At 43.0% G+C, this 18,463-nt stretch overlaps 2 protein-coding genes across 5 annotated transcripts; one reads left to right on the top strand and one right to left on the bottom strand.

The window, feature by feature from the left end:
• Positions 1-5,705: 5,705 nt before the first annotated feature.
• On the top strand, positions 5,706-14,640 carry tmem62 (transmembrane protein 62). 2 transcript variants are annotated; one of them, XM_035168090.2, is made up of 14 exons: positions 5,708-6,387; positions 6,728-6,839; positions 6,943-7,080; positions 8,018-8,063; positions 8,527-8,668; positions 9,307-9,431; positions 9,607-9,729; positions 9,832-9,987; positions 10,457-10,616; positions 10,879-11,077; positions 11,202-11,297; positions 11,514-11,632; positions 11,804-11,814; positions 12,161-14,640. In XM_035168090.2, the coding sequence occupies exons 1-14, from the start codon at positions 6,187-6,189 to the stop codon at positions 12,681-12,683; spliced, it is 2,151 nt and encodes a 716-aa protein (XP_035023981.1). In that variant the 5' UTR covers positions 5,708-6,186; the 3' UTR covers positions 12,684-14,640. The 2 variants fall into 2 exon arrangements, with proteins under 2 accessions (XP_035023982.1, XP_035023981.1); XM_035168091.1 differs by lacking the exon at positions 11,804-11,814 and having other exon boundaries at positions 5,706-6,387; positions 12,161-12,625.
• A 43-nt stretch (positions 14,641-14,683) lies between these two features.
• ptgr2 (prostaglandin reductase 2) lies at positions 14,684-18,369 on the bottom strand. Of its 3 annotated transcripts, XR_004697680.2 has the most exons (9): positions 18,141-18,369; positions 17,929-18,047; positions 17,421-17,612; positions 16,716-16,886; positions 16,391-16,600; positions 16,007-16,216; positions 15,882-15,921; positions 15,648-15,779; positions 14,684-15,056 (listed from the first exon to the last, which is right to left on the bottom strand). XR_004697680.2 is itself a non-coding variant. In XM_035168095.2 (8 exons), the coding sequence occupies exons 2-8, from the start codon at positions 17,929-17,931 to the stop codon at positions 15,715-15,717; spliced, it is 891 nt and encodes a 296-aa protein (XP_035023986.1). In that variant the 5' UTR covers positions 17,932-18,047; positions 18,239-18,369; the 3' UTR covers positions 14,684-15,714. The 3 variants fall into 3 exon arrangements, 2 of the variants coding, with proteins under 2 accessions (XP_035023986.1, XP_035023984.1); XM_035168095.2 differs by having other exon boundaries at positions 14,684-15,779; positions 18,239-18,369; XM_035168093.2 differs by having other exon boundaries at positions 14,684-15,779; positions 18,141-18,368.
• Positions 18,370-18,463: the final 94 nt, after the last annotated feature.

Here is an 18,463-nt window from a genome sequence, read left to right as displayed (position 1 = left end):
TGACCTCAGCCGTCAGTCGCTCCAAGGTCACATGTTGTCCCGGCGTTTCCCTTTTTAAGAAAAACCCTTTTGTTACTGAGACATCGTGCAGGACGAGGAACGTTTGGTCCTTTTGTTCAGAATTCAATCAAGGGAGGGATGGATGTGCTGTTCTTTGATTTCTGAGGGAAGAGTGGAGGAAACACAAGAGTATATGTACTCAAATACCCAAAGATGGGTGTTTGGGGAGGTGAGTGTTTTCTAATCTAAATTATACTTTAGGGTAAAGATACAGGAAGTGACTGAGACATCGCTAAACAGCGTGAAAGGATGTTGGCCCCCCCCGATCAATCTGTCACACTGCACACAACCAACTTATTAGACCCAGACACACACACACACACGCACTCAAAACCCAAGCGTGTGTTCATATTGCAGAAGCACACACACACACACACACACACACACTTGTGTACAAGCAAGGCCGCCTCACACTGTGACTAATCTCACACCTCACACGGAGGCACGGCTCTGCTCCTCTTCTTCCTCCTCCTCGTCCTCCTCCGTACAAATCACCGCCAGAGAAGAAAAGAGAAGTAAACAACTCTAGGGACGGAACAATAATAATGAAAAAAACAATCTATGACAGCCGGCTCTTGTGTCACCATGAATCACACGCTACCTGACCCCATCGTCTCCATGGAGACGATGGTGCAGTGCCATTTTCCCTTTGCTGACTGCAGCGTTGTCGTCGCCCTCTGCCCTTTCTCAGCCGGCTGCAAGCTGCACGTTTACAGCAACGCAAAGCGAGCATCGTGGAATTACATGGCAGTGGCATGTCTCTACAGAGGATACACTCACTCTGCTCCTCAGTCCTGAAACTATAAAACCTCACAAAACAAATAAACTCGGACCCGGGAAGCCAGCGAGTGCATGAAGGTGCAACAACACGTGGCCCCGGCGATGATAACTACACCGACAATGAATGAGTTTCGCTCCAATCCGAGCGACGGATCGTTTCTCAGTCTGCTGGAAGCTAAAAGTTTACAGCTACACAAACAAAATCATACTTGTACAACCAGCTCTGCTCCCAGTAGAACTCCACGCACCCATTAGGGACTGAACTTGAACTCTAACTGTGCAATATTCATTCTGTCTGTGCAATACAGTGGTTCACGTGCAAACCATTTTCTTGTTTTTACCCTGAATACATCAGTTTTTTTATTACATTCACATTCTTTCTCTATTTTAAGTATACTTAAGTATTGCATGTTACTTATTACTCTTGCTGCTGTAATATTGCAAATGTCCCCATTGTGGGACTAATACAGGATTATTATCTTATCTCATCTTCTCTATCTAATCTTCTCTTATCATGAAATGTCAGTGAGTGATGCCACAACAGACGAGACACACCCACTGCTCCTCGTCCTTTAAAAACTAAATATTCACACAAAACAAATTAAACTCTGACACCATCAGTGCAACAACACATGGCTCGAGAGAGAATAACCAGACTGACAATGATTCTCGGGCCTGGGTGGACAGCAGGACTGGGAGGACTGGGAGGACTGGGAGCTGCTGGAGAGGAGCCAGCATGGGGAGGCCCCTCCACACTCTGGTGCCATTCAGCATGGATGGATGCAACTGATCAGTGAAGTGTGTTTTTAATGGAGCACACCTAAGCCTACTGTCAATGAAAATCCTTCAAAATAAGAGTGTGTCTGTGTAGAATGAGCTGCTCTCAATGAGATGTGACAGGCAGCAGAAATAAAAGCATGAACCCCATCCTCCTGGTCCCTGCAGTGGGCTGACTGTTGCATGGCGGGTTGCCACAGCGAGATTTACAGGCCACGCAGGCTCGTCCCCTGTCAGCTCCGACGACATGAAGCCGACACATGCACGCAGCTGCAGGCGGCACACGCACGGGGGAGGGTGGGTGTTTTAAATCCCGGGGCCGGAGGGGCCTCGGCCTGCGGGATCGCGGAGCCTTACCTCGGGTCTGCTGGATCCACGGAGGAGGCGCCGGGTGTGGTTACAGACGATCCTCTGCGTTCGGAGGCGGCGGGGACGACGCGGAGCGGGAGCCCATAGCGAGGGGAGCGTCCGCCGGGCAGGAGGCGGAGGTGACCACCGGTGATTGGAAGCAGACAAAGCGGTGGAGAAGGAGGAAATGTGTCCGGGCGGCGGTGTCTCCTCTGCGGCTTCACCTCAGCATCTCTGTCGCTGCGGCGGATCCGCGACGTGACGGTGATCAGCAGCCTGCCTGCGCGCGCGGCCCCGATTACATCGCCCCTCGCAACAGCTCGGCCGCGCGCAGCAGAGTCTTTAAAAAAGCTCGTTCGCGGTGGACCGGGGGACGCGCACTGCACACGACGTTGCCAGATTCGATGAAAAAAATAAAAAGTAGAGAAATATAGAAAACGTGCACATTGATGATGATGATGAATATTACTATTATTACTATTATTATTACTATTATTATTATTATTATTATTATTATTATTATTATTGTTCTATTTTATGTTATTTTATTATTATTTTATTTTATTCTTATTTTATCTTATTTTATTTTATTTTATTTTATTTTATTTTATTTTATTTTATATATTTTTTTTATTATTGTTGTTTTACATTTTTTGTCTCTCTGTGTGTGCGTGTGTTTGGTTTTCTTGTTTTTTGTATTGCCTTTGTTTATATGTATGTGCTCTCTGCGAGTAATTTGCATGTATTTTGTATATATAAAAAACATAAAAACTAAAAAAGGTCGTTGCTTATTTCATTAGATGTTAACTTTTACAAACAGTAGAAAGCATAGTTCAGCCGCTAAACTAAAACACCACTAGTAGCAGTCCTTGTTTGTTATCTACTGTTATTTGCACTGCCAATAAATAATATTGTTACTGAAGAAAACTAAAAAACACAAATATTTTCAAGCAAGTTCTGTTAGTGGACTTTTACTTCAAAGATAAATGGATAAATAGAAAACATTGTATTAAGAATCAGCCCAGATCATAATAACAACCTGAACAAATAACATTTACCTACCCTAAAAGGCGGAAAAGCTGACCAACCTGGCAACACTGTCTGTACAAAATCACCACATCTGTTTTCCTTGCTTCCTCTTTTGAGCTACAACATCTGGTCGCTGCGAAATCAAAAACCTAAAAGAAATATACAGATTTAAAAAGCGGGGAGTGAGATAAATGAATATAACGTCAGATAAAGTTACCTGTGCGGTGTTTAAGGACACATCTATTTAGTTTGGAACGCGGCCACAACAAAGTCACTTCTCGCACAGACCACAGAGAGGCGGCAAAGATCGCGATAACTGCGAATGACGAAAACAACAAACTCTACTAATGTGAATTTAAATTAACAATTTCCTGCAAAGCTTCATCGTTCCCTGCGAAATGCAACTGACTTAATAAATGTACTGGAGTAAAAGCAACTTGTAGAAAAACTCAAGCAGGCGTCAGCACTTGAGTGAATGTTCTTTCCACCAGTGGAGTTCTGCATGAAACACAATGAGCAGCCATGAAAAACAACAATTTGACTAAAGTAGAAGTAAGAAAAATATTAAGAGCAAACTACATTAGAAGTATCAAAAGTATTATGTAAAGGTATTATACAGAATACCTTGAGTCAGAGTGTTATATAATATATATCACTGATGCATTAACATGTATACAACACTCTATTGTTATAGGTGGACCAGGTGAGGCTACTTTAACTAAGACTTTGACTAAAGGCTATTTACAAGTTTAATCTGTAGCAAATTATGTTTTGTATTGACCTTCAACACTGCTATATTTGCAAAAATAAAACTGTAACATTTGCCCCTAGTGTAATTATTGTTGCAGTGTATTATAGTAACATGAAATGGAGGTAACCAACTGTGAATTATGTTGAAACCCACAAAGATACAGACGATACAACAAAGTATCCCTTTGATGGATCAGTTTATATTCACAACACATCTGGAACAAAACTCTCAGAAACCCTGAGGTCTGTTCTGTCTTTCAACTCTTGGAAATCAAGTCTTCACACTTTTCTGTCTTTTGTTGAAATTACAGTTTAGTCGCTCATTTCTCCGAACAACACTGCAACTGAACTGCAATTTCTATTTATTCTGTTACATTCCATTTCAGCCTTGTTATCATGTTTTAAAACATATAATAAATTCATTTGAAGGTTAAAATGTCTGTGTTGTTTGTGTTGAAACTGTTTCACAGAGGTGTTGATTCAGCTTTATGGTCAATTTGAACTGTAATGACAGGTGTCTCTGTTTTATTGTCCATCTCATCAGAGAAGGTGGGAAATAACAGAAACACCTCTATATATTATGCAGTACAGTTAAACAACAACACAAACTATGTTCTCCATGATAAATACCGACACTGACTGCATTTATGTACGATTAATGAAACAATGACGTTTTATAATATTACTACTACTATTAGTACTACCACTACTATCACTACAACCACTGCTACTACTAATAATACAAATAATATTAATAAAACCTGTGTGCAGCATATGTTTATACTATGACTCTCTTCCACATTTTTCACTACTTGTTTCCAGTTTTCACAACTTCAGAAACTGCTAAACGTGTGAATGTTTATTGTAGTTTGTTAGTTGTTGCTATTTTTATTGATCTTTTGTTTCAATTATTATCTTGATTCACCCACCGGCTCGTACACAATGTGTTTTGTTTCAGCTTTGTTCAGCTCAGCTGTCCTTGAGTTTGCTGAATGTCCATGTTTAACTCCCAGGACACTGTTATTAGCACTAGACATTGTTATTGGTACTGTGTGTAAGTACACTGAGAACCTCTAAGTTCCTTATATGAGCAAATATAACACTCAGTTGGCAGTTTAATCAGGAACACCAAGATAAAATAGCACAGCTGAATACAACAGGCCTGTAATAAACCTTGTTTCATGGAGATATGACATTTATATTGCCAGTGTTGGTTGAAAGTATTTTGAAGAGGTTATATCATAAGGACCATTCAGGGTCTGCAATTTGTGCTGCTATACAAAGAGGTGTCTGTTGTTTAGCCTGATTTGAATGGGGCTGATTTGAATCAACATAAAAACAGAACAAGTTGCAGCCTCCAAAATGAGCAAAGATTTGAATCAACACCTCTGTCAGCAAAGTTTGAGTGTAATCTAATAATTATAACCTTCAATAAATGAGGATTTAATGCAGGATTGTTGTGTGTTATTATTTGATCGTAACAAACTGCTAACTGAGTGTAAGATAAGATAAGATACGATAAGACAAGATACAATAAGATAAGATAAAATAAGACAAGATAAGATAAAATAAGATAAGATAAAATAAGATAAGATCATATAAGATGAGATAAGATAAGATAATATAAGATGAGATAATATAATATAATATAAGATGAGATAAAGCAGCAGAATAGACAAGAGAATAGACATTAAATACAAATATAGAATATGTACGTAATATTCATCTCTCTCTTTGGAAATAGTGTTTGTATATGTAGTTCAGGTATACAAAATGAATATTAGTATACAATGTTATATATACATGTGGGTGAAAACAGTAGTCACACATGTGGAATAACGTCAACATGTAATAAAATATAATGCGCAGAATGACATTTTCATGATAAGCAGCTGTGACATGAGAAACAACTGCAGTAGCTGTAGTACCAGTGTTGGTCACGTGTCACAAACTGGCAGGTGCAGTAACAATCGCCCTTGACTGCGGTGCTCGGTAAACAGTGTCAGAGTGGGAGCTCTTCCTCTCCACACACTCTCTCTCTCGGCCAGTGACGTCTCCCTCCCGCAGGCGGTCTGTGTCTGTCAGTGTCAGTGTCAGTGTGTTGCTGCTGCTGCTGCTGCTGTGCCGTCGGTAGCTGTGGTCGGGAGTTAGCCGCGGAGCTAACCTGCAGCCGAGCCGCGCGGAGCCGCCAAGCGAACCCCCGCACCTCCATGCATCCCCCGCGGCCGCGATGGCAGCGACGGACCCGGTCTGAGTCGTAGCTCCTCCGCCATGTAGCGCAGCGCCGCGGCTCTGTGTGTAGTCACCGTTAGCGTGATTTAGCTTCCCCCACTCCCCTCCTCCTCACCCACCGGTAGCTAGCTTCTTTATTTCTTATCCCCCCCCCGTGTTGTCCGGGACGGACGGCGGCAGCTAGCCCGCCTCCCTCGCCCCTGCGGGAGGATGCTGAAGCTGTTCGGAGCGCTGGTGATCCTCGGACTGGCCCTGGCGTGCATCACCTCCTGGGTGCTGGACAGCTACGACACGGCTTGGCACCCGAAGCGGAGCGTCCAGCACCCGGCGGCCGGCGACGGAGCCGGGTCCAAGGGGAGCTCTCCACCCTTTCCCGGCGGCGAGCTGGACGGTATCTTCTGGTTTTTACAGGTGGGTTATTGCGTGTGACCCACTAGTTAGCTCGGTTTGCTCCTAACCAGCCTCAACAAGCCTCAACAAGCCTCATCAAACATCTCCAGCAGCTTTTTATTACCTCATTTCATTTGTGAAACCTCTGTAGATTACCTGCTGTGTTGTCATGTGGAGCTTGAACTCTTGAGAGATCTGAGTGAACGGGGTCACTGGCTGCACAAGTGTGTCACTGCTGGATCAACATGAAGTTCAGCCACACAGGAAGTTGTGCTTGGACTTTGCACCTTCTACCTCGTTCACTCACAATCCCAGAGCACAAGCCCTAGTGTTAATCTCAATTTGTCCCCCAATGTTCAAGGTGTCTGACATTCACATCAGCCGGTTCCACGACCCAAGGCGCATTCCTGATTTTGAGAAGTTCTGCACGGACACCGTCGAAGTGATCCAGCCGGCTCTGGTGCTTGCAACAGGTGCTGTCCCTCCCTCGGCCTGTCCTCCTGTATGTGTGACAAGGTGTGGCCCCTCGCGTCAGTGAAGACGTCTCACACACTTTCCCCCTGTCGCCTTCCACAGGGGACCTGACGGACGCTAAAACAGAGAGCAAGGTGGGCTCCCTGCAGCACGAGGTGGAGTGGCAAGCCTACCACAACATCCTGAAGAGGTCCCGGGTGATGGAGCGCACGCGGTGGATAGACATCCGGGGAAATCACGGTGATTAACCGCAACATCATTACTCTCAGAATTTAAGTGGAGAATCCTAGATGGAGCCCGGCCGAGTAAAATCAGCCGATATGAGCCTTTCACAGATATTTTGTTTTGTTTCCTTATTTTAAAACCTTTATTTGACAGAATAAACAATACAGATGTGCAAGTAAAGCCCCTTTCCCACTGCTAACATCTGGCTTTTGTCTGCAATGGGAATGGTTACAATGGGCTTTGCACTCCCTGCAGTAAACGAGCTATTTGGCAAGACAGAGAGGAGAGAGAGAGAGTCTCAGTTGTAGGTGCGTTTACGACATCAAACACGATGCACCTTCCTCTACTGAACAAAGTCAATCACCCTTTTACCCTCGTTCAAAAAAACCCCAGACAAATTTAGGTGTAAAAGTACATTTTACGTAAATTTCAATATATTTGATTGTTTCATTTAATGCATTGTTAATAGCATCTGCCTCCAACCCCCCAAAAAAACTAATATCAGTTGTGCTCTAATCTTTGAGTTAAGATTTTCCAGAAGAATCCATTAACTGTGGTTCAGTCTAGCATCTTACAGGAAGTCACCCCTCTCCGCCTCACGGCCTTTTTCTCTGTTATTGGATCGCGAGCTATTAGATGTGAAACAAGATATCTCCTCTCCCATCCTTTGGAACTGTTAAAATGAAGACAGCTAGTTACTGGATGTGGAGTGTCTCTTGACAGATATATTCTGCTGTTATTGACTGCAGTTGTTTATGTGTGACCCGTCAGTTCAGTTCCCAGATTCTATAATAACAGATATTGTTCGATATCCTCCTGTATCATGAAGGAATCTGTTAAATACGTGTGGTTTTAAGTTTGGGTGTCTTCTTTAGATTGTTCTTGCCACTGTGGCCTCTTGTGAGCTCTGTACGCTCCCTAATCTCACCATCATTTCATTTCTTTCTGACAGATGCCTTCAACATTATGTCACTGGACAGCGTCAACAACTATTACCGGTCAGTATGAGAAGCCAGCCACACAGCGAATGCCTGATGTACGTCCAGTTAGAGCTCCCTCCTGCATGTCTTCAGAGTGTGACTTCAATCACACTTCAATGGCTGTGAAACACGAAACACTAGGTGCAGACCTAGTTATCGTCAGTATTCCTGAGGCTCGAAATAGAAGCAGAATCTACACGAACAAACAGACTCTCGTCGTCTTTTGACACGAATTGTGTTTCATGTGCCACGGCTGTTTTTCTGTTAACGCTGATTGATCTTTTAACTCCCTTGTTCTCTTAATGCTGTTGTCGTCCTCCGCGAGACAAAGTCTGTCTCCTGCGCGAAGCCTAATTTATTTATTTAAAATGCATTAAACGGTCCCTGCTCTGTGCTCCTGGTTGGAGCTGCTGGCTCCGTCCCAGGCTGCCGCACACAGGACGTTTGTTGCTCACGTTGGCTTTTTCTCAATTTTCTCTAGGAAATACTCGGCTAATCAGAAAGTCGGCTCTTTCCACTATGTTCACAAAACTCCCTTCGGCAACTACTCCTTCGTCTGCGCGGATGCCACCCTGACTCCAGGACCCAAGAGACCGTACAACTTCTTCGGTATTCTCAACCAGGTATTCCTCTCCAACAACTTCTCTTCGCTCAGTTTGTGCAAACACTGGTTCATTTATTCACTGGAATTTATTAATCATAAGGCGATTTCAATTATTTAATGGCATATTCATCTCAGTAAATGAGGCTGCTGAATAAGTAAATCCAAATTTTAATTATTGAAAAGAATTAGCAAATAGAAGGTTGTACTAACACAAAGAATGGACAGTTACAGTACTACAACATACAGTATACTCATAGTTGAATGAAATAAATGGTAAACAGGGCTATTAATGTACATTTTAAATTAGAATGACTCTCAGTAGAGTGTTAACCTCCACCAAGGCCCAACAGTCCCCTTATGACACCACATTTAAATTCACTAAATCCATATTTTTACTGCACATACTCATAAATATCACTCCCTTAAACATGACAGATTTCTCCCTTCAAGACCCATGAATTATTCTCTGAGAAGTCAACAGTAGTTTGTGCATAATCCTGCCAGCTAACAAAACACTGATGAAAACATAACCTCCTCCTTGGAGGTAAACGTGTATTCACTGTCTCTAAAGTAACAAACAAAGGATGCACACGTAGTAGGAACTGAATGTAAATAGAACCATTATAGATACGTGTCTCTTTTGTCCCTGTGTGACAGACTCAGATGGACTTGCTGGACACGTTCAGAGTTGAGAGTCTGGAAAGCAACCAGTCGATCTGGTTTGGCCACTACACCACTTCCACTGTCGTCTCCCCGTCTCCAGGAGTCCGGGACATAATGAGGTATGAAAATCCTGGATGTTAAACCGGTTTTTAGAAAATGAGTGGGAGAAATATTTAAAGCTAAACTTTTATCACTGAATCCTAGAAAGTAATATTAATTTTAAATGTAAGCAGTCATTGACATATTATCATATCATTTTTATAGTTTTTACATTTGGACTTCTTGATTTTTAAGATCTGCAGTTGCATATCTCTGCGGCCACCTGCACACACTGGGCGGCCTGATGCCTGTCCTCCACAGCCGACACCCTCAGGGCACCCTGGAGCTGGAGCTGGGCGACTGGATGGACAACCGCAGGTCTGCAACACGACGTGATGGCAAAATATTCTCAACTCCATGTTCATTACCTGTCTTCCTCTGCGGTGAAGTGAATTCCTCTCCTCCCGCCCGTGTCTCCAGGTACAGGGTTCTGGCCTTCGACCATGACCTGCTGAGTTTCTCTGACTTGAAGTTTGAGCAGTGGCCTGCGGTGCTCATCACCAACCCCAAGGACGCTCAGTACCTGCATCCAGGAGTGGAGCCGCTGGGTCGGATACGAAGATCCACACACATCAGGTGACGGTTGACTGTTATTAGAACCATAACTTCACTGGCGCTGCTGTACATGGTTGTGCAATATTTGATTTCTCTGATGTTATGTACACATAACAGATCCTTTGCCTCTGATCACAAACCTTGGCAACAGATTTCAGTGTCATGTGGCAGAATGTTAGGTCATAGGTTAGTTAGTTAGATCTGGATCTAGGAATCTTTTAAATGACTTGTTAACATCAGGAAACAAAGCATCTGTAAACATTGTGGACATTTCTAAGGAATCAGTCCTGTTACTTGAATCCAAATTACAAAATGTTGTATCCTTTAAATATCTGTAATATCTTTTATTATGATGCAAAGAGTCCAAATGAAAGAGAATCGTTGTGGATTCCATCACAATAGTTGTTCCACTGTGAATCGAGTGAGCACTGTGAAACGGCCTCAGGCTATTTTCCTACATTAAATCATTAATTTTCTTTGTCTTCCACAGGATCTTGGCCTTCTCAGAGGCTTCAATCACAGCGGTGCATGTGAGCGTCGATGGGGAACCTCTGGGGAAAGGCAGCTCTGCTGGAGGACCTCTGTATGTGCTCCTGTGGGATCCATCTCTCTACCTCACTGGACTGCACACAATCCGAGTTAAAGTGGAGGTCAGCACAGCTTCCACTTATCTTCTGCTTAGAGCCACAAGAGTTTGGAGGACATTTAATTGGTCTTGATTAATTTTGGAAGTTTTCTTTGCCCCGAGTTAAATTACGATTCATTAGCAGCTGTGTTAGAACTGCTGTCTGAGCATTTAGCTGCTTTTCAAACACTTCTCAGTATCAATACCTTCTGCAGATTTTAATGTCCTCTGACCTGAATTTGCATTTTCTTCCTTTCTCATCATCTTGTGTGCGTGCCGTGAGTCAGGACTCGGCAGGCCGGTCGACGGAGCGGGAGCAGCACTTTACTCTGGAGGACGACCTGACTCCCAGCTTTGGCTTTGTGCAGTCCTTCATCCTCCTCACAGACCACTACATCCTGGCCCGAGCGGCCTTCATATTCATGATTCTGCTGAATGTCGGTGTGCTGCTGGCCTTCAGGTTCCTCAGTGTTCCCTCTGGCAGAGGTAGGATTAAATAAATATATCATCATGATGTCATTTTAATTATAAGCGAGTAAAGTGCAGTTACACTGACATTACACTCTGTGCTATAAATCGTACATGTTTGTTTTTTCTTCTTCATCTTCAGGTTTGACGTCTCAAGCATGTATGTCTCTGCATCTGGTCAGTAAAATGGACTCTTTCTTCTACTCTCTGCTGCTGTTCAACCTGTGTACAGCCTTAGGTGGGTCCACTGCTTGTCTTATACCTCAGGCTGAACATGCCTCTACTTCCAATATAAAAAATCTGTGAATATTTAACTCAAATATCTTTTTAAAAACAATCTGATTGGCTTTACAAGGCTTTCACCTGCCAGTCCTGTGTTTGTTCTTGTATCACGTAACTTAACCATGTTCATAATGATCTGTGCTGTCTCCCCCCCCCCCGTCTCTGCCCACAGGTCCGTGGTTCGTAGGAGAATTGATAGACGGCCATATTGGCGCCTGCTTCGCCTTTGGGGTTTTCATCGACGGACACTTCCTGGAGGGCAGCCTCACTTATGTTGTTGGAGTGGTTCAAGTAAGAAAATTACTGTTTCAACCCATCTGCCTCACAGCAGATCAAAATACTTTGATCAATAAATTATCTCTAGTAAAAATGTTTTGGTTACAGTAGCAATTATGAGAATGTGTTGCTTTTATTTGTCTTATCTGATAGTAAACCCTGTCTTTGGGTTTTGGTTTTAAATAGGACAAAACAAGGTAATTGTATTAAATATTAAAAAAACTAATATTATAGAAAGAATAATGTTAGATGCTGCCCTAGTTTGCTCTATGTCTGAGTGATGTCTCTATTTGTACAATTATATTTAACTGCAGCCTTTAACATCTTGTAGCTTCATTTTATCTCCTAAATTCTGCACATAACTTTTACATTGACATTTAAAACTTTGTTTTGTTTTTGGCAGATGATCACATTAATCTTCATTTGGCCTAATAGAATCTACAGATGCTGTTTTACTTCTTGCTCTTTTCTATTTGTCAGTGCTTCATCTAATTTTACGGACCGAGAACTGAACTAATCACATTTAACTGAACTAATTTCCAGCTGCTGTTCTTCAACATGCCCCTCACCTCTTACCTCTGCTGGAGCCTCCACCACCGTTGCCGCGGCAACACCTTCCGAGCCCACCTCCTGCGGCCGGGCTGCCGCTGGCGGAGTCTGGTGGTCCACCTCTTCATGCTGCTGCTGCTCACCTGGCAGGCCCACTCCTGCTACTTCCTCCTGGAGACCTATGGCCTCATGGCCTTTTTCCTGTCTCCTGTCCGCACGTGGGCGTTTGGGCTCAGTCTGCTATTGGTGTACCGCGCCTGGACAGGCCCCGCCCCTTTCATTCGTGACAATAGCAAGAGCGTCTCTCCCTCTTGACAGTAATTGCACTGTACCACCACCACCACGATTTCCATTGAGCCTGACTCACAGATATATTTTCCAGTCTCTATCCACCCTGAAAGCCTCAATTTCCCCCACACGCCAGCCTCTTCCTTTCTTTCTCTCCTTCCATAGCATCAACCCATCACTCACTACCCTGTTTCTAGATAGTATTTACTTGATATGCATGTTATTGTAAAGCACCGGTGAGCACATTTCTGGCCATATTCATAGCGATGTGTACAGCGTTAAGAAACAAAAACACCCTGGATAAGAATTAAATAGCCTATTCGAGGACTAGTCCGACGAACGCTGCAGTTGACAGTGTACGAGCTGTATCCTGCTATGGTTAAAGCTGACTCACTTACTTGAGCTTTGGCACTTTTTGGAAGTGTTGCCTTGGCTGAATGCCACCTCACCACTGCCAAAGGATGAATAAGAAAGATTTCACCTTTTATTCTCCCCCCTGAAAGCCGTTTTCATTCGCTAATGAAAGCTGCATGTGCCAAACCAATCCCTGTGTTTACCTCCCGACAAACAAATCAAGTGGATAATAAAAGGTCTATGCCTCATTTTATATACTGTAAGCTTTCACTAATGTCCCGTGGGCTGATGGAAAAGTGGTAGTAACCTCGGTGGAAATGAGGAACTGTAGACGATGCAACCTAGACGACCAGATTCTCAAGTTTATTCTACATTTAATTACAGGAAATGAAAGGAAGGAAATTATAAATGGGTCGAGTACTGTTGCTGATCTGTCAACGTGTTTTTAAACTTACATGAATTCCACTGCACACAACTGCCAATGTAAAAACTTTGTAATATTCGCACTGGAATATTCATATCAAACACTTCGATGCCACTTTTCATCATGACACAGAGACGCCGGCCTGACTCTTCATGCTCCTTCAAACGTGACTACAGAAAGCAGCTGTTTGTTTCTCAGGAATGCGAGCACTTGAACAATAGGCTGGCCCCGGTAGTATTTCAGGACAATGTTTTTTATACTCCATAGTAGCTCAGTGAAAAAAAATATCCAGATGTGTGGTGGCAAAAAAAAACTTGTATTGTGGGATTTCTTTATTTTATTTTCTCTCTCATGTTATAAAACTGCACTGGAAATGGGCATTTTTCACCTCCCTCCCGTCGAGTGTGGGCAGGAAGATGCACGAGCGTTCCCTCTGCATCGGACTTTAAAATTACAGCTGTGTGTGTGAACACGATTTGTTCCGAATGTTGATCCCTTTTTTGTGAAGGTACGAGAGCATTGAACTGGGTTTGTGTCACACTAATTCAGTCCTTTCTAGCCAGTAGTGGCAGGTGCCTGGATTCCACAAGAACTAACTGATCTAAAAATGTACAGAAATAGGGAGAATACGTTATTTATCGAGTCCTTTCATGGAAGCAATGTTCCAGCGGCGTCAGATCCTCGTATATTTTCCAAACCATACCCAGTGTTGGTACAGAATCGTTCCTCAGTGCTGTTATAAAACATGCGCTCTAATATTTAAACACCTGCCAGGCACTGAGAAAAATAGATTTATGTGCAATCGTGCTGGCAGTGGTTTAATAACTTCTTTCCTCTCTGCATCGACAGGTCTTACACGTTTGTACAGGAGCACCACTAAGTGTTTAATTCCAGGATGAAGACTGATATTTTAAATGTATTGACTTTTGTTATTGGAGATGTTGTCTCTTAGCAAAGCTCAGTATCTCTCACAAGCTCTGTGACCTGTCCACAAGGAGGCAGTATAGAATGAATACAGAGGGCAATGATTTATTACTGGGCTGCATTTCACTTCCATCCCCAAATTCTGCATGATTAGTTTTTTTCTTTTTGCAGAAAATCACTCACCGATTATAGTTTAATATAAATCTGGTGGTGATTGTTTTGTACTGTGCATCCAATTAACAAAAAACAGACATCATTACATGTCTGAGAAGGAATACACTGTAAAAATAATGTACTGGTGTTCACTTATTCTACGTCCCCCTCTTATGTTCAAATACTGACGCATACGAATGAAGATGATGATTTTTTTCCCCGGCCAAATATTTTTTTTTCTCGTGACAACTGAACTTAGAGCCAGCCACAACTTTTATTTTGTTAATGGTTTATAGTGCTGTGGAATAAAAATGTTCATTACAGTAAATCATGTGCTTTGTTTACTTTTACACAGGAGACCCCACACTGACAAATGCAATTCAAAGTCCCAAGGTTTATTTACAGTTAGTGTGATATGAAAAATCTTTAGTTCAAATCAAATCATAATATCAAGGACATAACAATGAAGACCAATGGCAATGCTGGATTTGGTGCTAGCAAGCTAATACTTGTTATTTGCTTGTCGGCCAAAACACACAGTAATGCTATAGTGGTATTACACTAGTATATGAACGATCCTTTGAAAAATACTTTATCTGTATCAAATATATCTTTTCATAGCATAAAATGCAGCAAAAAGCTTATGTAGTTTTATGTAGCTCGTTAGCTCAAGCTAGGTAGCGCGCTGAAAAGGCCGGTGCTTTGTCCTCGTTTCATTACACCGCAGAACTCGGATGATGTCACACCCTAAGAACCATGGGCGTTCCAGTTTCACAGGAACAAAGTTTATATTAGCCAGCTAACCATTGTAAGTAAAACCAGATCATGATAACCCGTTACGCAGTAGTTCACACATACCAACCCTGGTACCAACAGACAGTAATTTGACAGTACTATGTGTACGACACATTTAATTACAGTAGTGCTAATAAACAGTAAAAATGTATTTCTCCACTAGTTATAACCTTATTGCCTTTTGTCACTTGTGCTCCAAATAGGACCACGTCTGATGATGTCTCTTTATGGTTCAGTTACGTTTATTTTGGGTAATGATCTTTCTACACTGGTAGATTTTAAAATCATTACGTATTACTGCAATTTAAAATGTGTAACATAAGCAAATATCTATCTAATCTATGTTTATTGTTTACTGTGGCCCTGGAAATATAAATTAAAAAGTTTTAATATTCAATACTTATCAGGTTCTCAAACACTTTTTTTATTTTACTTTTCTCAACATCATAAAGAGAGAACATGATGTGATTTTTCATTTCTGGTTTGTAATTGCAATCAACTGGCATCAGCTAAGCGATGCAATGTCTTACTCGAGTTCATTACCTTAATGGGTTCATTTCTCGAGGTGTCTGGTGAGAGTAGTAGCTACTGGGAACTGTGGTGATTATCCTCACTCTGATATCTTTATAATTTGTTTGCCAATGTTTCCCCCTTTCATCATAGAGCAAAATGCATCTGCAAGAAAATAGAAACAAATCAACTCTGTAACTTTGAAGGCAAATAGGGAAGCAAGAATCATAAAATAGTGGAACAATGCCAGGATTAAAACTCACATACCTCCCATGTTTTCAATGCCATTCACCACCGTTTCTAGCACCTGCAGGATGGAAGTACAAAATTATGCAAAAACACAGTCAGGGAAGAGGACAACCAAACATTCATTAACACTATTTCCTCCTTACCTTGATCTGGCCTGATTTAATACCCTGGCCGAGCTCAGTGAGGGCAGCTTCTGCTTTGCTCATGTAGTCAAGCACCATGAATCTCTCTCTGGTGATGCTCTTGCTTTGCAGAGCTTCCTGTGTCTCCTCGCTCAAAGGTGGAGGATACGGCACATCCTTGTTGTACTGAGAGATCTGCCCACACAGGATCACATGGCTGCCGCTGTTCATCTGAGAAAGAGAGAGGCGGAGGTCAACGTGTCGGATTCACCGTGGAAGAAAACACTCACTGTAGAAGATTAGGAATAAGTGCTGCAGAATCCACAAGCCACCACATTTCATTTTTGCAAATGTTGGGATTGTGGGGCCGAATAAATAACGCAAGAAAAACATCATGAACAGTACCTGTGCTATGACAGTATCACTGATGGGACCTCCCACATTGTCAAAGTAAACATCTACTCCATCAGGGCAGCACTCCTTCAGTCTGGCCGGTACATCCTCCTGTCGATAGTTGATGGCAGCGGAGAAGCCCAGATCATCCAGTAAAGCTCTGCACTTCTCTTCAGATCCACAGATCCCGACAACCCTCACACAGCCGTCCAGCCTGCCAATCTGGAAGAGACAATCAGGAGGCAATGACAAAATCCGCCTCACGTGATTTGTTCTGGAATCTAAGCTGTGTTTATGTTATCAAATGATACCAAAATCAAGGGTTTGCTGTTTTTACCTGTCCAGCTATGGAGCCACAGGCCCCAGCAGCCCCACTGACCACCATGGTCTGATTGGCCCCTTTGGTGACGTGACCCTTCTCCCTCACACCCAGCAGGGCAGTGAGGCCTGTTAGGCCGACTGCACCCAGCAAGTAGGATAAGTGCCCGCCAGCCAACTGGGGATCAACCTGCAGTAGAGAGAAGTTTGTATTGACTAATATAACACAGCGTCCATGTCACATGCAGCGTGCTTTAAAAAGGTCCAGTGTGTAAGATTTAGGGGAAAGGGATCTATTGGTAGAAATGGAATATAAAATAATCCTAGTAATGTTTTCACTAATCATCTAAATTGTACAAATTGTTGTTTTCTTTACCCTAGAATGGCCCCTTTTATATTTAAATACTATATAATTACATCGGAAGCGGGTCCTCTCTACGGAGGCCGCCATGTTTTTTTCACAGTAGCCCAAACTGGACAAACTTAACACCTTTTGAGTTTTTATGACAACTGAAGGATAACACAGGTTCTCTCTCATGTTCGTAAGTGGAGGGGGAGGGGAGGTGTATTCAGCTGCAACATGCAACTTCACCACTAGATGTCACTAAATTCTACACACTGAACCTTTAACCCTTACATAACAGATTTACATTTTTCCCCACATATAACAATAAGACCCAGTCTGTGAAAAATAAGCCACTGCTGAAACAGGTATGTGCCGCACCTTCTGTAGGACGCTTCCTTTCATAACAACGTGGGTCTGCCACAGCCAGTTGAACGAAGTGACCACATCTCCCACAGAGCAGGAGCTGCAGCGGCTGGACTCAACCACGCCGATGCCTACGCCATCCACACACGCAGACAGCTGCCATGGAGTCAGGTATTCTGCACCGGTGTCCTCGTTCATCCTGCAGCGCTGTGAGGGTGAAGACAGACAGATAGGAGTCATGGAGATGGGGAATGTTTGCCTGTATCTGATTTGGCTGCAAGGCTGTTTACCCCTGAAACTCCCAAAAGTGTTGTGTGGACTCAAACACTTCACCCAACACCTCCATCAGCATAGTGGTGAGTAGATAATGAGTGAATTTTCATTTTTTTGTAACTTTAACCTTGCTTTAGATAACTCAGGTGGGCTAGTTGAATGCATGATGTAGCTTTAGTTGTCTAAATGCAGATAGTTCAGACTCTAAACCCACTGAAATGAGCTGAAGCCATCCTGACTGCATGTTTACCATGTAGGGGTCAACTGAAAGGTAAAGCGTCCGAACAAGGGCCTCCTCCTCCTTCAGGTCAGGCGCTAAAGTGGACTCCTCCAGGCGGAAGTTTTCAGGACCTGGCGCCCCATTTTTACCTTGACGTAAACAAGAAGCAATCACACACACACGCAGACAACGAAACTCAGGTGCGATTAAGGAAATGACAAAAACTTGACAAAGCTTCCAACCTGGACGTGAGTTGAGAACGACTCTCTGCACGTGCATCCTGGAGAAAAAAGGTCGCTTTTAATTCAAAGCAACAAAAGACAAAAGTCCGGGTCCTTACGTGCAAAGTGTTGACAAGTGCAGCAGGAGTGTTGCTATACGGTTAGCAACAGGCTAGGCTAAGCTAACAGGCTGTACCTCAGGGGTGTGTTGACATTAGCTAACCTGTGTTTTCTGCCTGTTCCTGCACGGTGCACGGTGCAAGATGCTTCCCTGTTAGCCACTTCCGCCCGCGCTTAAATCCCGGAAGGCAGTTATGGAAGATCGTTTTTGTTTTTAGCCTAAA

Source organism: Hippoglossus stenolepis, chromosome 10 (genome assembly GCF_022539355.2).
Source record: "Hippoglossus stenolepis isolate QCI-W04-F060 chromosome 10, HSTE1.2, whole genome shotgun sequence".
Lineage (NCBI taxonomy): Eukaryota > Metazoa > Chordata > Actinopteri > Pleuronectiformes > Pleuronectidae > Hippoglossus > Hippoglossus stenolepis.
This window is presented reverse-complemented; position numbering and strand designations above follow the sequence as displayed.